The sequence below is a fragment of the Salmo salar genome, chromosome 09 (assembly GCF_965601325.2).
Source record: "Salmo salar chromosome 09, fSalSal1, whole genome shotgun sequence".
In the NCBI taxonomy this organism is placed as follows: domain Eukaryota; kingdom Metazoa; phylum Chordata; class Actinopteri; order Salmoniformes; family Salmonidae; genus Salmo; species Salmo salar.
The window spans coordinates 135,962,681-135,984,414 of NC_138299.1; the positions used below are offsets into that span (position 1 = coordinate 135,962,681).

General features: G+C 47.0%; 1 protein-coding gene across 1 annotated transcript in view; it reads left to right on the forward strand.

Annotated features, from left to right (window-relative positions):
- The window catches only part of LOC106612781 (membrane-associated phosphatidylinositol transfer protein 3), a 173,069-nt gene that overhangs the window by 98,617 nt on the left and 52,718 nt on the right, over positions 1 to 21,734 (forward strand). Inside the window, exons 9-10 of the mRNA XM_082956328.1 lie at positions 15,277 to 15,434; positions 17,012 to 17,182. Of these exons, the coding sequence (XP_082812454.1) occupies positions 15,277 to 15,434; positions 17,012 to 17,182 (329 nt within the window). The remainder of the gene's footprint in view (positions 1 to 15,276; positions 15,435 to 17,011; positions 17,183 to 21,734) is intronic.

Below are 21,734 nucleotides of genomic sequence, written 5' to 3' on the forward strand. Positions count from 1 at the left end.
CCCTTAACCCTAACCCTAACACTAGCTACATGTCCACACCCAGTTCAACCATAACCCTAACACTAGCTACATGTCCACACCCGGCTCAACCCTAACCATAACCCTAACCCTAACTACATGTCCACACCCAGTTCAACCCTAACCCTAAACCCTAACACTAGCTACATGTCCACACCCAGTTCAACCCTAACCATAACCCTAACACTAACTACATGTCCACACCCAGTTCAACCCTAACCATAACCCTAACCCTAACTAAATGTCCACACCCAGTTCAACCCTAACCATAACCTAACCCTAACCCTAACTAAATGTCCACACCCAGTTCAACCCTAACCCTTAACCCTAACCCTAACACTAGCTACATGTCCACACCCAGTTCAACCCTAACCCTAAACCCTAACCCTAGCTACATGTCCACACCCAGTTCAACCCTAACCCTAAACCCTAACCCTAACACTAGCTACAGGTCCACACCCAGTTCAACCCTAACCCTAAACCCTAACACTAGCTACATGTCCACACCCGGCTCAACCCTAACCATAACCCTAACCCTAGCTACATGTCCACACCCAGTTTATCCCTTTACCATAACCCTAACCCTAACTACATGTCCACACCTGGCTCAACCCTAACCATAACCCTAACACTAGCTACATGTCCACACCCAGTTCAACCCTAACCCTAACCCTAGCTACATGTCCACACCCAGTTCAACCCTAACCCTTAACCCTAACCCTAACACTAGCTACATGTCCACACCCAGTTCAACCCTAACCATAACCCTAACACTCTACATGTCCACACCCAGTTCAACCCTAACCCTTAACCCTAACCCTAATTACATGTCCACACCCAGTTCAACCCTAACCCTAACCCTAACACTAGCTACATGTCCACACCCAGTTCAACCCTAACCCTTAACCCTAACACTAGCTACATGTCCATACCCAGTTCAACCCTAACCCTAAACCCTAACCCTAGCTACATGTCCAAACCCAGTTCAACCCTAACCCTAAACCCTAACACTAGCTACATGTCCACACCCAGTTCAACCCTAACCATAACCCTAATAACCCTAACCCTAACTACATGTCCACACCCAGTTCAACACTAACCCTAAACCCTAACACTAGCTACATGTCCACACCCAGTTCAACCCTAACCATAACCCTAACACTAGCTACATGTCCACACCCAGTTCAACCCTAACCCTAGCTACATGTCCACACCCAGTTCAACCCTAACCATAACCCTAACACTAGCTACATGTCCACACCCAGTTCAACCCTAACCCTTAACCCTAACCCTAGCTACATGTCCACACCCAGTTCAACCCTAACCCTTAACCCTAACCCTAACTACATGTCCACACCCAGTTCAACACTAACCATAACCCTAACACTAGCTACATGTCCACACCCAGTTCAACCCTAACCCTTAACCCTAACACTAGCTACATGTCCACACCCAGTTCAACCCTAACCCTAACCCTAACACTAGCTACATGTCCACACCCAGTTCAACCCTAACCCTTAACCCTAACCCTAACTACATGTCCACACCCAGTTCAACCCTAACCATAACCCTAACCCTAACTACATGTCCACACCCAGTTCAACCCTAACCATAACCCTAACCCTAGCTACATGTCCACACCCAGTTCAACCCTAACCATAACCCTAACCCTAACTAAATGTCCACACCCAGTTCAACCCTAACCCTAACCCTAACACTAGCTACATGTCCACACCCAGTTCAACCCTAACCATAACCCTAACCCTAACTACATGTCCACACCCAGTTCAACCCTAACCATAACCCTAACACTAGCTACATGTCCACACCCAGTTCAACCTTAACCCTAAACCCTAACACTAGCTACATGTCCACACCCGGTTCAACCCTAACCCTTAACCCTAACACTAGCTACATGTCCACACCCAGTTCAACCCTAACCATAACCCTAACACTAGCAACATGTCCACACCCAGTTCATCCCTAACCCTAAACCCTAACACTAGCTACATGTCCACACCCAGTTCAACCCTAACCCTAAACCCTAACACTAGCTACATGTCCACACCCAGTTCAACCCTAACCATAACCATAACTACATGTCCACACCCAGTTCAACCCTAACCCTTAACCCTAACCCTAACACTAGCTACATGTCCACACCCAGTTCAACCCTAACCATTAACCCTAACCCTAGCTACATGTCCACACCCAGTTCAACCCTAACCATAACCCTAACCCTAACTACATGTCCACACCCAGTTCAACCCTAACCATAACCCTAACCCTAACCCCTAACTACATGTCCACACCCAGTTCAACCCTAACCCTTAACCTTAACACTAGATACATGTCAACACCTGGCTCAACCCTAACCATAACCCTAACACTAGCTACATGTCCACACCCAGTTCAACCCTAACCCTTAACCCTAACACTAGCTACATGTCCATACCCAGTTCAACCCTAACCCTAAACCCTAACCCTAGCTACATGTCCAAACCCAGTTCAACCCTAACCCTAAACCCTAACACTAGCTACATGTCCACACCCAGTTCAACCCTAACCATAACCCTAACACTAGCTACATGTCCACACCCAGTTCAACCCTAACCATAACCCTAACACTAGCTACATGTCCACACCCAGTTCAACCCTAACCATAACCCTAACACTAGCTACATGTCCACACTCCAGCTCAACCCTAACCATAACCCTAACACTAGCTACATGTCCACACCCAGTTCAACCCTAACCCTAAACCCTAACACTAGCTACATGTCCACACCCAGTTCAACCCTAACCCTAAACCCTAACACTAGCTACATGTCCACACCCAGTTCAACCCTAACCCTTAACCCTAACCCTAACTACATGTCCACACCCAGTTCAACCCTAACCATAACCCTAACACTAGCTACATGTCCACACCCAGTTCAACCCTAACCATAACCCTAACACTAGCTACATGTCCACACCCAGTTCAACCCTAACCCTAAACCCTAACCCTAACTACATGTCCACACCCAGTTCAACCCTAACCATAACCCTAACACTAGCTACATGTCCACACCCGGCTCAACCCTAACCATAACCCTAACCCTAGCTACATGTACACACCCAGTTTATCCCTTTACCATAACCCTAACCCTAACTACATGTCCACACCTGGCTCAACCCTAACCATTTCAACCCTAACCCTAAACCCTAACACTAGCTACATGTCCACACCCAGTTCAACCCTAACCATAACCCTAACTACATGTCCACACCCAGTTCAACCCTAACCCTTAACCCTAACCCTAATTACATGTCCACACCCAGTTCAACCCTAACCCTAACCCTAACACTAGCTACATGTCCACACCCAGTTCAACCCTAACCCTTAACCCTAACACTAGCTACATGTCCACACCCAGTTCAACCCTAACCCTTAACCATAACCCTAACCCTAACTACATGTCCACACCCAGTTCAACCCTAACCCTTAACCCTAACCCTAACACTAGCTACATGTCCACACCCAGTTCAACCCTATCCCTTAACCCTAACCCTAACACTAGCTACATGTCCACACCCAGTTCAACCATAACCCTAACACTAGCTACATGTCCACACCCGGCTCAACCCTAACCATAACCCTAACCCTAACTACATGTCCACACCCAGTTCAACCCTAACCCTAAACCCTAACACTAGCTACATGTCCACACCCAGTAGCTACATGTCCACACCCAGTTCAACCCTAACCCTAAACCCTAACCCTAGCTACATGTCCACACCCAGTTCAACCCTAACCCTAACCCTAACCCTAACACTAGCTACAGGTCCACACCCAGTTCAACCCTAACCCTAAACCCTAACCCTAGCTACATGTCCACACCCGGCTCAACCCTAACCATAACCCTAACCCTAGCTACATGTCCACACCCAGTTTATCCCTTTACCATAACCCTAACCCTAACTACATGTCCACACCTGGCTCAACCCTAACCATAACCCTAACACTAGCTACATGTCCACACCCAGTTCAACCCTAACCCTAACCCTAGCTACATGTCCACACCCAGTTCAACCCTAACCCTTAACCCTAACCCTAACACTAGCTACATGTCCACACCCAGTTCAACCCTAACCATAACCCTAACACTAGCTACATGTCCACACCCAGTTCAACCCTAACCATAACCCTAACACTAGCTACATGTCCACTCCCAGTTCAACCCTAACCCTTAACCCTAACCCTAGCTACATGTCCACACCCAGTTCAACCCTAACCCTTAACCATAACCCTAACCCCTAACTACATGTCCACACCCAGTTCAACCCTAACCCTTAACCTTAACACTAGATACATGTCAACACCTGGCTCAACCCTAACCATAACCCTAACACTAGCTACATGTCCACACCCAGTTCAACCCTAACCCTTAACCCTAACACTAGCTACATGTCCATACCCAGTTCAACCCTAACCCTAAACCCTAACCCTAGCTACATGTCCAAACCCAGTTCAACCCTAACCCTAAACCCTAACACTAGCTACATGTCCACACCCAGTTCAACCCTAACCATAACCCTAACTACATGTCCACACCCAGTTCAACCCTAACCCTTAACCCTAACCCTAATTACATGTCCACACCCAGTTCAACCCTAACCCTAACCCTAACACTAGCTACATGTCCACACCCAGTTCATCCCTAACCCTTAACCCTAACACTAGCTACATGTCCACACCCAGTTCAACCCTAACCATAACCATAACCCTAACTACATGTCCACACCCAGTTCAACACTATCCCTTAACCCTAACCCTAACACTAGCTACATGTCCACACCCAGTTCAACCCTATCCCTTAACCCTAACCCTAACACTAGCTACATGTCCACACCCAGTTCAACCATAACCCTAACACTAGCTACATGTCCACACCCGGCTCAACCCTAACCATAACCCTAACCCTAACTACATGTCCACACCCAGTTCAACCCTAACCCTAAACCCTAACACTAGCTACATGTCCACACCCAGTTCAACCCTAACCATAACCCTAACACTAGCTACATGTCCACACCCAGTTCAACCCTAACCCTAACCCTAGCTACATGTCCACACCCAGTTCAACCCTAACCCTTAACCCTAACCCTAACACTAGCTACATGTCCACACCCAGTTCAACCCTAACCATAACCCTAACACTAGCTACATGTCCACACCCAGTTCAACCCTAACCCTTAACCCTAACCCTAGCTACATGTCCACACCCAGTTCAACCCTAACCCTTAACCATAACCCTAACCCCTAACTACATGTCCACACCCAGTTCAACCCTAACCCTTAACCTTAACACTAGATACATGTCAACACCTGGCTCAACCCTAACCATAACCCTAACACTAGCTACATGTCCACACCCAGTTCAACCCTAACCCTTAACCCTAACACTAGCTACATGTCCATACCCAGTTCAACCCTAACCCTAAACCCTAACCCTAGCTACATGTCCAAACCCAGTTCAACCCTAACCCTAAACCCTAACACTAGCTACATGTCCACACCCAGTTCAACCCTAACCATAACCCTAACACTAGCTACATGTCCACACCCAGTTCAACCCTAACCATAACCCTAACACTAGCTACATGTCCACACCCAGTTCAACCCTAACCATAACCCTAACACTAGCTACATGTCCACACCCAGTTCAACCCTAACCATAACCCTAACACTAACTACATGTCCACACCCAGTTCAACCCTATCCATAACCATAATACTAGCTACATGTCCACACCCAGTTCAACCCTAACCATAACCCTAACACTAGCTACATGTCCACACCCAGTTCAACCCTAACCCTAAACCCTAACCCTAACTACATGTCCACACCCAGTTCAACCCTAACCATAACCCTAACACTAGCTACATGTCCACACCCGGCTCAACCCTAACCATAACCCTAACCCTAGCTACATGTACACACCCAGTTTATCCCTTTACCATAACCCTAACCCTAACTACATGTCCACACCTGGCTCAACCCTAACCATAACCCTAACACTAGCTACATGTCCACACCCAGTTCAACCCTAACCCTAACCCTAGCTACATGTCCACACCCAGTTCAACCCTAACCCTTAACCCTAACCCTAACACTAGCTACATGTCCACACCCAGTTCAACCCTAACCATAACCCTAACACTAGCTACATGTCCACACCCAGTTCAACCCTAACCCTTAACCCTAACCCTAGCTACATGTCCACACCCAGTTCAACCCTAACCCTTAACCATAACCCTAACCCTAACTACATGTCCACACCCAGTTCAACCCTAACCCTTAACCCTAACCCTAACACTAGCTACATGTCCAAACCCAGTTCAACCCTAACCCTAAACCCTAACACTAGCTACATGTCCAAACCCAGTTCAACCCTAACCCTAAACCCTAACACTAGCTACATGTCCACACCCAGTTCAACCCTAACCATAACCCTAACACTAGCTACATGTCCACACCCAGTTCAACCCTAACCATAACCCTAACCCTAGCTACATGTCCACACCCGGCTCAACCCTAACCATAACCCTAACCCTAGCTACATGTCCACACCCAGTTTATCCCTTTACCATAACCCTAACCCTAACTACATGTCCACACCTGGCTCAACCCTAACCATAACCCTAACACTAGCTACATGTCCACACCCAGTTCAACCCTAACCCTAACCCTAGCTACATGTCCACACCCAGTTCAACCCTAACCCTTAACCCTAACCCTAACACTAGCTACATGTCCACACCCAGTTCAACCCTAACCATAACCCTAACACTAGCTACATGTCCACACCCAGTTCAACCCTAACCATAACCCTAACACTAGCTACATGTCCACTCCCAGTTCAACCCTAACCCTTAACCCTAACCCTAGCTACATGTCCACACCCAGTTCAACCCTAACCCTTAACCATAACCCTAACCCCTAACTACATGTCCACACCCAGTTCAACCCTAACCCTTAACCTTAACACTAGATACATGTCAACACCTGGCTCAACCCTAACCATAACCCTAACACTAGCTACATGTCCACACCCAGTTCAACCCTAACCCTTAACCCTAACACTAGCTACATGTCCATACCCAGTTCAACCCTAACCCTAAACCCTAACCCTAGCTACATGTCCAAACCCAGTTCAACCCTAACCCTAAACCCTAACACTAGCTACATGTCCACACCCAGTTCAACCCTAACCATAACCCTAACTACATGTCCACACCCAGTTCAACCCTAACCCTTAACCCTAACCCTAATTACATGTCCACACCCAGTTCAACCCTAACCCTAACCCTAACACTAGCTACATGTCCACACCCAGTTCATCCCTAACCCTTAACCCTAACACTAGCTACATGTCCACACCCAGTTCAACCCTAACCATAACCATAACCCTAACTACATGTCCACACCCAGTTCAACACTATCCCTTAACCCTAACCCTAACACTAGCTACATGTCCACACCCAGTTCAACCCTATCCCTTAACCCTAACCCTAACACTAGCTACATGTCCACACCCAGTTCAACCATAACCCTAACACTAGCTACATGTCCACACCCGGCTCAACCCTAACCATAACCCTAACCCTAACTACATGTCCACACCCAGTTCAACCCTAACCCTAAACCCTAACACTAGCTACATGTCCACACCCAGTTCAACCCTAACCATAACCCTAACACTAGCTACATGTCCACACCCAGTTCAACCCTAACCCTAACCCTAGCTACATGTCCACACCCAGTTCAACCCTAACCCTTAACCCTAACCCTAACACTAGCTACATGTCCACACCCAGTTCAACCCTAACCATAACCCTAACACTAGCTACATGTCCACACCCAGTTCAACCCTAACCCTTAACCCTAACCCTAGCTACATGTCCACACCCAGTTCAACCCTAACCCTTAACCATAACCCTAACCCCTAACTACATGTCCACACCCAGTTCAACCCTAACCCTTAACCTTAACACTAGATACATGTCAACACCTGGCTCAACCCTAACCATAACCCTAACACTAGCTACATGTCCACACCCAGTTCAACCCTAACCCTTAACCCTAACACTAGCTACATGTCCATACCCAGTTCAACCCTAACCCTAAACCCTAACCCTAGCTACATGTCCAAACCCAGTTCAACCCTAACCCTAAACCCTAACACTAGCTACATGTCCACACCCAGTTCAACCCTAACCATAACCCTAACACTAGCTACATGTCCACACCCAGTTCAACCCTAACCATAACCCTAACACTAGCTACATGTCCACACCCAGTTCAACCCTAACCATAACCCTAACACTAGCTACATGTCCACACCCAGTTCAACCCTAACCATAACCCTAACACTAACTACATGTCCACACCCAGTTCAACCCTATCCATAACCATAATACTAGCTACATGTCCACACCCAGTTCAACCCTAACCATAACCCTAACACTAGCTACATGTCCACACCCAGTTCAACCCTAACCCTAAACCCTAACCCTAACTACATGTCCACACCCAGTTCAACCCTAACCATAACCCTAACACTAGCTACATGTCCACACCCGGCTCAACCCTAACCATAACCCTAACCCTAGCTACATGTACACACCCAGTTTATCCCTTTACCATAACCCTAACCCTAACTACATGTCCACACCTGGCTCAACCCTAACCATAACCCTAACACTAGCTACATGTCCACACCCAGTTCAACCCTAACCCTAACCCTAGCTACATGTCCACACCCAGTTCAACCCTAACCCTTAACCCTAACCCTAACACTAGCTACATGTCCACACCCAGTTCAACCCTAACCATAACCCTAACACTAGCTACATGTCCACACCCAGTTCAACCCTAACCCTTAACCCTAACCCTAGCTACATGTCCACACCCAGTTCAACCCTAACCCTTAACCATAACCCTAACCCTAACTACATGTCCACACCCAGTTCAACCCTAACCCTTAACCCTAACCCTAACACTAGCTACATGTCCAAACCCAGTTCAACCCTAACCCTAAACCCTAACACTAGCTACATGTCCAAACCCAGTTCAACCCTAACCCTAAACCCTAACACTAGCTACATGTCCACACCCAGTTCAACCCTAACCATAACCCTAACACTAGCTACATGTCCACACCCAGTTCAACCCTAACCATAACCCTAACCCTAGCTACATGTCCACACCCAGTTCAACCCTAACCATAACCCTAACACTAGCTACATGTCCACACCCAGTTCAACCCTAACCATAACCCTAACACTAGCTACATGTCCACACCCAGTTCAACCCTAACCATAACCCTAACACTAGCTACATGTCCACACCCAGTTCAACCCTAACCCTAAACCCTAACACTAGCTACATGTCCACACCCAGTTCAACCCTAACCATAACCCTAACACTAGCTACATGTCCACACCCAGTTCAACCCTAACCCTAACCCTAGCTACATGTCCACACCCAGTTCAACCCTAACCCTTAACCCTAACCCTAACACTAGCTACATGTCCACACCCAGTTCAACCCTAACCATAACCCTAACACTAGCTACATGTCCACACCCAGTTCAACCCTAACCCTTAACCCTAACCCTAGCTACATGTCCACACCCAGTTCAACCCTAACCCTTAACCATAACCCTAACCCCTAACTACATGTCCACACCCAGTTCAACCCTAACCCTTAACCTTAACACTAGATACATGTCAACACCTGGCTCAACCCTAACCATAACCCTAACACTAGCTACATGTCCACACCCAGTTCAACCCTAACCCTTAACCCTAACACTAGCTACATGTCCATACCCAGTTCAACCCTAACCCTAAACCCTAACCCTAGCTACATGTCCAAACCCAGTTCAACCCTAACCCTAAACCCTAACACTAGCTACATGTCCACACCCAGTTCAACCCTAACCATAACCCTAACACTAGCTACATGTCCACACCCAGTTCAACCCTAACCATAACCCTAACACTAGCTACATGTCCACACCCAGTTCAACCCTAACCATAACCCTAACACTAGCTACATGTCCACACCCAGTTCAACCCTAACCATAACCCTAACACTAACTACATGTCCACACCCAGTTCAACCCTATCCATAACCATAATACTAGCTACATGTCCACACCCAGTTCAACCCTAACCATAACCCTAACACTAGCTACATGTCCACACCCAGTTCAACCCTAACCCTAAACCCTAACCCTAACTACATGTCCACACCCAGTTCAACCCTAACCATAACCCTAACACTAGCTACATGTCCACACCCGGCTCAACCCTAACCATAACCCTAACCCTAGCTACATGTACACACCCAGTTTATCCCTTTACCATAACCCTAACCCTAACTACATGTCCACACCTGGCTCAACCCTAACCATAACCCTAACACTAGCTACATGTCCACACCCAGTTCAACCCTAACCCTAACCCTAGCTACATGTCCACACCCAGTTCAACCCTAACCCTTAACCCTAACCCTAACACTAGCTACATGTCCACACCCAGTTCAACCCTAACCATAACCCTAACACTAGCTACATGTCCACACCCAGTTCAACCCTAACCCTTAACCCTAACCCTAGCTACATGTCCACACCCAGTTCAACCCTAACCCTTAACCATAACCCTAACCCTAACTACATGTCCACACCCAGTTCAACCCTAACCCTTAACCCTAACCCTAACACTAGCTACATGTCCAAACCCAGTTCAACCCTAACCCTAAACCCTAACACTAGCTACATGTCCAAACCCAGTTCAACCCTAACCCTAAACCCTAACACTAGCTACATGTCCACACCCAGTTCAACCCTAACCATAACCCTAACACTAGCTACATGTCCACACCCAGTTCAACCCTAACCATAACCCTAACCCTAGCTACATGTCCACACCCAGTTCAACCCTAACCATAACCCTAACACTAGCTACATGTCCACACCCAGTTCAACCCTAACCATAACCCTAACACTAGCTACATGTCCACACCCAGTTCAACCCTAACCATAACCCTAACACTAGCTACATGTCCACACCCAGTTCAACCCTAACCCTAAACCCTAACACTAGCTACATGTCCACACCCAGTTCAACCCTAACCCTTAACCCTAACACTAGCTACATGTCCACACCCAGTTCAACCCTAACCATAACCCTAACACTAGCTACATGTCCACACCCAGTTCAACCCTAACCCTAACACTAACTACATGTCCACACCCAGTTCAACCCTAACCATAACCCTAACACTAGCTACATGTCCACACCCAGTTCAACCCTAACCCTAAACCCTAACACTAGCTACATGTCCACACCCAGTTCAACCCTAAACCCTAACACTAGCTACATGTCCACACCCAGTTCAACCCTAACCCTAAACCCTAACACTAGCTACATGTCCACACCCAGTTCAACCCTAACCATAACCATAACCCTAACACTAGCTACATGTCCACACCCAGTTCAACCCTAACCCTAACCATAACCCTAACACTAGCTACATGTCCACACCCAGTTCAACCCTAACCCTAAACCCTAACACTAGCTACATGTCCACACCCAGTTCAACCCTAACCCTAACCATAACCCTAACACTAGCTACATGTCCACACCCAGTTCAACCCTAACCCTAAACCCTAACCCTAGCTACATGTCCACACCCAGCTCAACCCTAACCCTTAACCCTAACCCTAACACTAGCTACATGTCCACACCCAGTTCAACCCTAACCATAACCTTAACTCTAACACTAGCTACATGTCCACACCCGGCTCAACCCTAACCATAACCCTAACTCTAACACTAGCTACATGTCCACACCCGGCTCAACCCTAACTCTAATTTAAATTTCTATTGTCCTCCAAAAGTGTGGACAATACCTCCAAGAGTGCAATTGATGCACTGTGGTTGGATTATGAGGAGGTAGTAACAGTACTTTTCTCTTTGCTCATTTCAGTGATAGACACAGTGGGGATTGTTCTGCCTTTTACCTCTCTTGGCAAGGACTCTGTTGACATTCCGATTCAATGAAGATAAAGGTTAAATACTGTTGATACTCAGACTTAGCGAAAATCCCATAATAATATACTCCTACCATCACATTCTTGGCATATACCACTGTCATTAGAGTCATATCTGAATACATGTTTTCTTATCACGCAGTTTCATACCCAATGTTTATTCCAGACATTTCTAGTGACATTTTGAATGATGTGTGAATGAGTGCAAGTCTATCCATCTATGTACTGTGATGGGTTAACCCAGAAGTACTGTACCTCTCTGGCCCTCAGCCAGGTTGTCATGGGATGTTCTATTTATGTGTGTCACTCTGTCATCAATATGTCCCTTTCTATCTGCCTTTCTTCCTGTCTACCTGCCTGCCTGCCTTTCTGCCTTCCTTTCTGCCTGTCTACCGGACTGCTTGTCCGCTTTTCTGCCTGTCTACCTGTCTGCTTATCCGCTTTTCTGCCTGCCTACCTGCCTGTTTCTCTGCCGTCCTGCATGCCTTTCTGCCTGCCTGTCTGCTTGCCTTTCTGCCTGCCAGTCTGCTTGTCTGCCTGCCTGCCTTTCTGTCTATCTATATGCCTTCCAGCTTCCCTGTCTACCTGCCGGCCTGCTCTGGGCTATAAATAGCCTATTTGTGGCAGTGCCAGTGTGCATAGGAGACTGACTACTGCAGGTGAATGTCGCTATTGCTGGGTGGATGGGGAGCGCCTAGCTCTCTACCATGCTACCATGCTACCAATTAAGCAGCATCAAGCAACCAGTGTTCCCATTCCAAATCACATGCTCCAGTGAAGCCCGCGTCAGCGTAGTTACAGTCTTAGAAATAGCATTTTATTTGTATGGCTACAGTAGCCAGATCCCTGGGAACCTAAGCTGCATCCTAAATGGCATCCTATTCCCTATTTAGTGCATTTCTTTTGGGCCTCTTGTCAAAAGTAATGCACTATATAGGGAATAGGGTGCCCTACTATTGGCGCCCTACTCTCTGAGATTTGACTTGTTCACACTGATTCTGCAGCGTGTCCATGGTGACGCACCTCTTATCGTCTTCTCCCCCTGCTAGTTATTCTCTTTATTAAAACCCCAGTCAGCTCAGCAGTGTGGAGGACGGAGGAGGAGGATGGAGGACGGAGGAGGAGCACAGGGCATCACCACCTGGTCACATGGAGGGCTCTGCTCCGGCTCAGTTTAGGCTATTATTAGAACTGTGATTCCCAGGCATCAGCCCACTCCTCAGGGGCCTCTGGGAAGCCTGCATGTCTCCGGGTCACCTGCCTGTCAGGAGCTTCTTTTTCCACCTCAACCAGGGGATTTCCCAGTAGGCCCTCTGCTAACAACGAAAGCCTTTTCTCCTTCCTCTGTTGAAGTCGTGATCGGTCAGAGAGTTTCTCTCTCTCCTTCTCTCTCTCTCCCTCATCAAAAACAAAGGACATGGTGATTGACTTTGGAAGGAACACTACCATGCTCACACCATCACTGATGAAAGGTGAGCCTATCGAAATAGTGGAGGAGTACAAATACTGTGTTCTAGTCACAACCGGCTGTCCTGGGATCAGTGTACTGACGCTATTTTTAAGAAAGGCCAACAGAGAATTTATTTCCTACGGAAACTGCACTTTTTTAATGTTGATCTAACCATCATGGTTCTCGTTTATAAAGCATTCATTGAGAGAATTCTATCCTACTGCTTGACCTGCTGGTTTGGGAATATCAAGGTTGCACGGAAAAATAGGTTGGGCAAGATAGTCAGGACTTGCGGGAAAATCGTGGGGCAGCAACAGCAAGAACTGTCATCTCTCTACCTGGGCAGAGCCCTCCATAAGGCGAGTAAAATAGGAGTTGACTCCTCTCACCCACTCCACTCCAGTTTCCAGCTCCTTCCCTCTAGCCTCAGGTACAGACTACCTAAGGTTAAAAAAATAGGGCCAAGTACTCTTTTATTCAGAATGCAATTCTGCAGCTTAACAAAATGTTGGACTAATTGCACTTTAGCACTTGCGCTATGAATCTGTACTTACCCTGCCTACTGCCTTGTAAATATCCTTTGCTATTTTCTTTTATTTTTCATATGTGATATGTCCTATGACTGCTGCAAAAGGAATTGACTCTCTGAGGACAAAGTTTTCTGAAGCTGAATCTCTCCATCTCTCTTTCCTTCACTCTCTCATTCCAACTCTATCTCTCTCGTTGCCAATAAGATGACAGCCTGTGGTGTTCAGACCCCAGCAGAAAGAGGTGGATTAATGGAGGGCAGGAGAGGAGGTCAGAAATTAGAGCAAGTGAGAGAGGCAGGCAGTAGGAAGACGAAAGACAAAGGGAGCAGCCGGCAATCTAAGGCGGATGGATTTCCCTCTTGGGCTGGCCACAGACCATAATCCTTCTCTCTTAGTTTTGGTTGGACTGGAGGGTCAGGAGGTCTTATACAGTTTCAGGGTGTGTAGATTTATAGCCAGGCAGTGGGTTTAAGGCTAGCTTGGCTGTTCAAACATCCGCAAGCCCCATCTGTCTCTCTGCTCTGCCAAAGAGAGAGAGGAGAGCTTTTCAGACTGAGTCAGAATGGTCAAGGGCCCTACTAAAGCCCCGGTCTCCTCTCCCAGATAACATGTGCTTACCACACACATGCTCAACCATCCTGTTATTTTACCTGCCCACTCAGAACACACACAGTGGACTGAGTTGTCAAAATCCATTATACTGAGTGATTGAGATGCAGGCTTGTATTTAAATTACAGTCAGCCTCCCTCGTCTCACTCTTTTGCAACATTCGTAGATTTGGTTTATAATTCTTCTCTCTACCTCCCTCTTCTCTTTCACCTCCCTCTCTCCTTCCATCCCTCCCTCTGCACCTCCCTCTCTCCTTCCATCTCTCCCTCTGCACCTCCCTCTCCTTCCATCCCTCCCACTGCACCTCCCTCTCTCCTTCCATCCCTCCCTCTGCACCTCCCTCTCTCCTTCCATCCCTCCCTCTGCACCTCCCTCTCTCCTTCCATCCCTCCCTCTGCACCTCCCTCTCCTTCCATCCCTCCCACTTTACCTCCATCTCTCCTTCCATCCCTCCCTCTGCACCTCCCTCCCTCTCTCCTTCCATCCCTCCCTCTGTACCTCCCTCCCTCTCTCCTTCCATCCCTCCCTCTGCACCTCCCTCTCTCCTTCCTCTTCTACCAGTCTGATGCAGGAGGGGGTGGACCTGCGTCCCGGCAGCAGCAGTAGTCTGATTTTGAACCCAGGGAGATTTGACTTCGAGGTCTCTGAATGTTTCCTGCTGGGCTGTCCACTGGGTCTGGTGCTGGCCATGAGACGCACGGTACTGCCTGCTGTCCAGGGTAGGTGTTAGAGAAACACACCCACTTCTCACACTCCTCTGTGTCCAGGCAGTCCCTGATGCAACACCTTCCCAACAATGTTTAGCTACCTCTCTGATGGACCAGATCGATCTTCATACTTATTTTGCTTGTAAAGACCACTAGTTTATAATTCTACTACATACAGCAGATGCAGCTTTTTAGAGCCTTTCTAGACTACAAATATATGTATTTTTTATTTATTTATTTAACCTTTATTTAACTAGCCAAGTCAGTTTAGAACAAATTCTTATTTACAATGACGGCCTACCCAAAGGCAAAAGGCCTCCTGCGGGGAAGGGGGCATGGGATTAAAAAATATAAATATAGGACAAAACACACATCACAACAAGAGAGACAACACAACACTACATAAAGAGATACCTAAGACAACAACATAGCATGGCAGCAACACAGCATGGTAGCAATACAACATGACAACAACATGGTAGCAACACAACATGGCAGCAGCACAACATGGCAGCAGCACAAAACATGGTACAAACATTATTGGGCACAGACAACAGCACAAAGGGCAAGAAGGTAGAGACAACAATACATCATCCAAAGCAGCCACAACTGTCAGTAAGAGTGTCCATGATTGAGTCTTTGAATTAAGAGATTGAGATAAAACTGTCCAGTTTGAGTGTTAGTTGCAGCTCGTTCCAGTCGCTAGCTGCAGCAAACTGAAAAGAGGAGCGACCCAGGGATGCGTGGGCTTTGGAGACCTTTAACAAAATGTGACTGGCAGAACGGATGTTGTATGTGGAGGATGAGGGCTGCAGTAAATATCTGGGGGGAGTGAGGCCTAAGAGGGTTTTATAAATAAGCATCAACCAGTGGGTCTTGCGACAGGTATACAGAGATGACCAGTTTACAGACGAGTATAGAGTACAGAGGTGTGTCCTATAAGGAGCATTGGTGGCAAATCTGATGGCCAAATGGTAAAGAACATCTAGCCGCTCGAGAGCACCTTTTCCTGCCAATCTATAAATGGTGTCTCCGTAATCTAGCATGGGTAGGATGGTCATCTGAATCAGGGTTAGTTTGGGAGCTGGGGTGAAAGAGGAGCGATTACGATAGAGGAAACCAAGTCTAGATTTAACTTCAGCCTGCAGCTTTGATATGTGCTGAGAGAAGGACAGTGCACCGTCTAGCCATACTCCCAAGTACTTGTATGAGGTGACTACCTCAAGCTCTAAACCCTCAGAGGTAGTAACCACACCTGTGGGGAGAGGGGCATTCTTCTTACCAAACCACATGACCTTTGTTTTGGAGGTGTTCAGAACAAGGTAAAGGGCAGAGAAAGACACTAAGAAAGCTTTGTTGTAGAGCGTTTAACACACAATCCGGGGAGGGGCCAGCAAAGTATAAGACTGTATCATCTGCATATAAATGGATGAGAGAGCTTCCTACTGCTATGTTGTTGATGTAAATTGAGAAGAGTGTGGGGCTACCTTTCCCACACATCACATTTCATACACACAAGCCTTATAATTTATTAGTTCACAGACTAAGCGCTCCCTAATCTCGGCTGTTTGCTGTCCTGTGTCCCTCAGTAAGCCAACTCCGTCCTGCCTGCACCCAGATCTTCAACCTGTTCTACCCCTCGGACCCCTCTGCCTCCAGACTGGAGCCCCTGCTGGAGCCCCTCTTCCACAAGCTGCCCCCCTTCCCCATGCCGCGCTACCAGCGCTACCCCCTGGGAGACGGACGCTCCACACTTATAGGTGAGTCAGAGGGAAACTGTTAATACAAAATCAATTCAACTAAGGAGGCGATACCGGTGTATTCTCTGTTATAATTGTATCACTGTAATGTATTAATCATATTTTGGGTTTTGCATTTCAAAGTCAGTGTGAAACATTTGGAGAATTGTAAGTAGGTTGGTTCTATAGCTGCACCATTGAGAGCATCTTGACTGGCTGCATCACCACTTGGTATGACAACAGCTTGGCATCCGACTGCAAGGCGCTACAGAGGATAGGGCGTACAGTCCAGTACATCACTGGGGCCGAGCTCCCTGCCATCCAGGACCTCTATACCAGGCGGTGTCAGAGGAAGGCCCTAAACATTGTCAAAGACTCAAGTCATAGACCGTTCTTTCTGCTATCTGGGACCAAAAGGCTCCTGAACAGCTTCTACCCCCAAGCCATAAGACTGCTGAACAGCTCCTACCCCCAAGCCATAAGACTGCTGAACTGCTTCTACCCCCAAGCCATAAGACTGCTGAACAGCTCCTACCCCCAAGCCATAAGACTGCTGAACAGCTTCTACCCCCAAGCCATAAGACTGCTGAACAGCTTCTACCCCCAAGCCATAAGGCTGCTGAACAGCTTCTACCCCCAAGCCATAAGACTGCTGAACAGCTTCTACCCCCAAGCCATAAGGCTGCTGAACAGCTCCTACCCCCAAGCCATAAGACTGCTGAACAGCTTCTACCCCCAAGCCATAAGACTGCTGAACAGCTTCTACCCCCAAGCCATAAGACTGCTGAACAGCTTCTACCCCCAAACCATAAGGCTGCTGAACAGCTTCTACCCCCAAGCCATAAGACTGCTGAACAGCTTCTACCCCCAAGCCATAAGGCTGCTGAACAGCTCCTACCCCCAAGCCATAAGACTGCTGAACAGCTTCTACCCCCAAGCCATAAGGCTGCTGAACAGCTTCTACCCCCAAGCCATAAGACTGCTGAACAGCTCCTACCCCCAAGCCATAAGACTGCTGAACAGCTTCTACCCCCAAGCCATAAGGCTGCTGAACAGCTCCTACCCCCAAGCCATAAGACTGCTGAACAGCTCCTACCCCCAAGCCATAAGGCTGCTGAACAGCTCCTACCCCCAAGCCATAAGACTGCTGAACAGCTTCTACCCCCAAGCCATAAGGCTGCTGAACAGCTTCTACCCCCAAGCCATAAGACTGCTGAACAGCTTCTACCCCCAAGCCATAAGGCTGCTGAACAGCTCCTACCCCCAAGCCATAAGGCTGCTGAACAGCTTCTACCCCCAAGCCATAAGGCTGCTGAACAGCTTCTACCCCCAAGCCATAAGACTGCTGAACAGCTTCTACCCCCAAGCCATAAGACTGCTGAACAGCTTCTACCCCCAAGCCATAAGGCTGCTGAACAGCTCATGAAATGGCAACCTGAACAAATGTTTTTCTTTTATATATGTTTTCTTTTTATTTTGGGGAGTAAATCAGCTTAAATACTCTAGATAGACTGTAGCTTCCTTCAATGTAATTATCTGCATCATTTCCAATCCACCATATATATTTTTTTCAATATATGTATAAAATATATATATATATATATTTAAAATGTATCGTCCTTTATTATTTTCACCTAACCCTACCACCCCTCCCCAAATTGGAGTAAACTAATGGACAACAACACTTAGGCTTCTACTTCCAGCTTAAACATACTATATACATTTAACAGACACAATGTATTTTACATTAGTTAAGTTGTGTTTGTTTTTAATCCCATCCTTCAGCTACCCTCAACCCCTCCCATCTATCTCTGAAGACCATCCAGTTTTGATTTCTATTTGCCATGTATTTTTAAACTGTGCTGTGATGTTTCACAAATGTTCTGAACCTTTTTATTCTCATAGTTTCTACAGGTTGTAAATTAAAGATACACATTTTTATTATTATATTATTGATCAATTTATTATGACTTTTTAAATCACCCAGCAGTGCTATTTACAGAGTTAACTCCAGGTAAATGTTGCAATTCTTCAGCTACATTCCTAAACCTGCGACTATTTGCATTGTAGTTTTTTTTGTGGACTGACTCTATGCACACTCCCTGGACTCTACCCACACACTCACGCATACTACACTGACACTCCAACACACACACACACACACACACACACACACACACACACACACACACACACACACACACACACACACACACACACACACACACACACACACACGCGCACACATGCATATTGATGCCACACACACACTCATACAGACACACTTTGACACTCCTTCAACCTCTTCACATCCGCTGCTGCTACTCTGTTTATTATCTATCCTGATTGCCTAGTCACCTTTAACCCTAGCTACATGTACATTTTAACTCACTTACCTCAACTACCTCGTACCCCTGCACATTGACTCAGTACCGGTACTCCTTGTATATAGCCTCGTTATTGTTATTTTATTGTGTTACTATTTCCTTTTTTTATGTATACATTTTTTATTACGCTATAATTCTGCGTTGTTGGGAAAGGGCTCGTTAGTAAACATTTCACAGTTAAGTCTATACCTGTTGTATTCGGCTCATGTGACAAATACATTTGATTTGGTGTGTAGTGAGAAGGTAATGCTAGGATTTATTATATTCTGAAACACACACACAAATGCGTGCACATCCACACTCTCACACACACACACACACACACACACACACACACACACACACACAGTGGTGGAACTGAGGCTCTCACTGTCTGTTTTCCTAACAGAAACATAGGCGAGTCTGGCCCAAAGCCTTGCATTTCAAAGTCATTATAATTCATCCTCTTGTGTGTTACGTTAACCTGAGACCTCTCTGAGGATCAGACTCAGACGCGTGTGTGTGTGTGTGTGTGTGTGTGTGTGTGTGTGTGTGTGTGTGTGTGTGTGTGTGTGTGTGTGTGTGTGTGTGTGTGTGTGTGTGTGTGTGTGTGTGTGTGTGGTATTACTGGGCTAGATGTGTCAGGGTAGGTAGGTACTAGGTAGCACAATAATCCCAGCAGGGACAGGAGGGCTGGCTTTAACACTCTAATGAAGCACCGATTTATTTAAATAATGTTTTTAGCCTCCTTCTGGGACTTTGAGACTTAAACACCTTGCCTCTGCCCCTGCTTCTCTCAAGGTAAATCATAGGGCGATAGTAGTACGAAGGATGTACAGTACACTGCAACCTACGGCCGTTCTGGTTCTGTCCAGGGGGTGTACTTGTACATCAAGCTGCTTCACGCTACAGAAACAGGAGAAAGGCTTCTGCCCTATAGTTCATAAGGGAGTGCCACAGACATAAAATGCTGAAGGAAACCTACTTACATGAAGTAACCGCAAATAATTACAATAATGTCACAACAACGGCAAATTAGCTGTTAGCAACTCCCCACATTAGCAAACTGCTTACTGACAATATGTGTCATCCTATTCAGAAGTCCCTGTCAGTTAGAAAACATGATGTTTAATTAGAGGGGAGGAATCTCATGGTGCATCAGTAGTTTGCGAGACGGGTGTTCAGCAAGGAGACACTTTCACACTCTCACAGTCCTCCTATAGGGAATAGGGTGTCATTTGGGACACAGCCACAGCCTCTCACAGCATTGCTGATTTTTAATTACGCCACTAAATCCACTGATCAGGCTCAGAGGCTGTCAAAGTATGAGTTAAATTAAAACACACCCACGCAGCAGCACACACACACACACACACACACACACACACACACACACACACTGAAACACGAATTTCCTTTGGTGCTATAATGTGGAAATGATTTAAAGCGATGGTGACATGGAGAAGCGATATAATCCTACTCCAATGGTTAAGGCTCTACCATCAGTACCCATCCACATTGTGGAGGCTTTATTGTGAGGAAGGGCAGTAATACAGAGAAAATAATCTTTCTGTTTGGTTGTTTTTCTATTGACTGAAATGCAACTGTAATAGACAAACAGCCAAGGCTCTGCAACTGTCAACTGCTGAGTTTGTATGGTTATGTCTTTCATATCGCACAGGAAGAGTTCAGTCCTTGCATTGCACTGCAGCAATATTATACATATGCACACACACACACACAAACACACATACACACCCATGCACACACCACACACACAGAGAGAGAACAGTATGCCTTTGAAGCCAGGCTGTAGTAAAGAGACGTTTCAAGGCCCCAGTATAATCATGAAAATCTCCTCCTTCTGTCTGCTGTTCACAACAACATTGGTGCTTTCATTCTCCTTAACTCCCCTCCATTTCAATACTGATAGTGGAGTTGTGGTCTCTATCTCCTGGTTCTCCTGGTGCCTCCTACCCCCTTGCCCCCCTACCCACCTGCCCTCTCCTCTCACCCCTCGCCTACCCACCTGCCCTCTCCCCCCTCTCCTACCCACCTGCCCTCTCACCCCTCGCCTACCCACCTGCCCTCTCCTCCCTCTCCTACCCACCTGCCCTCTCCTCTCACCCCTCTCCTACCCACCTGCCCTCTCCTCTCCCCCCTCTCCTACCCACCTGCCCTCTCCTCTCCCCCCTCTCCTACCCACC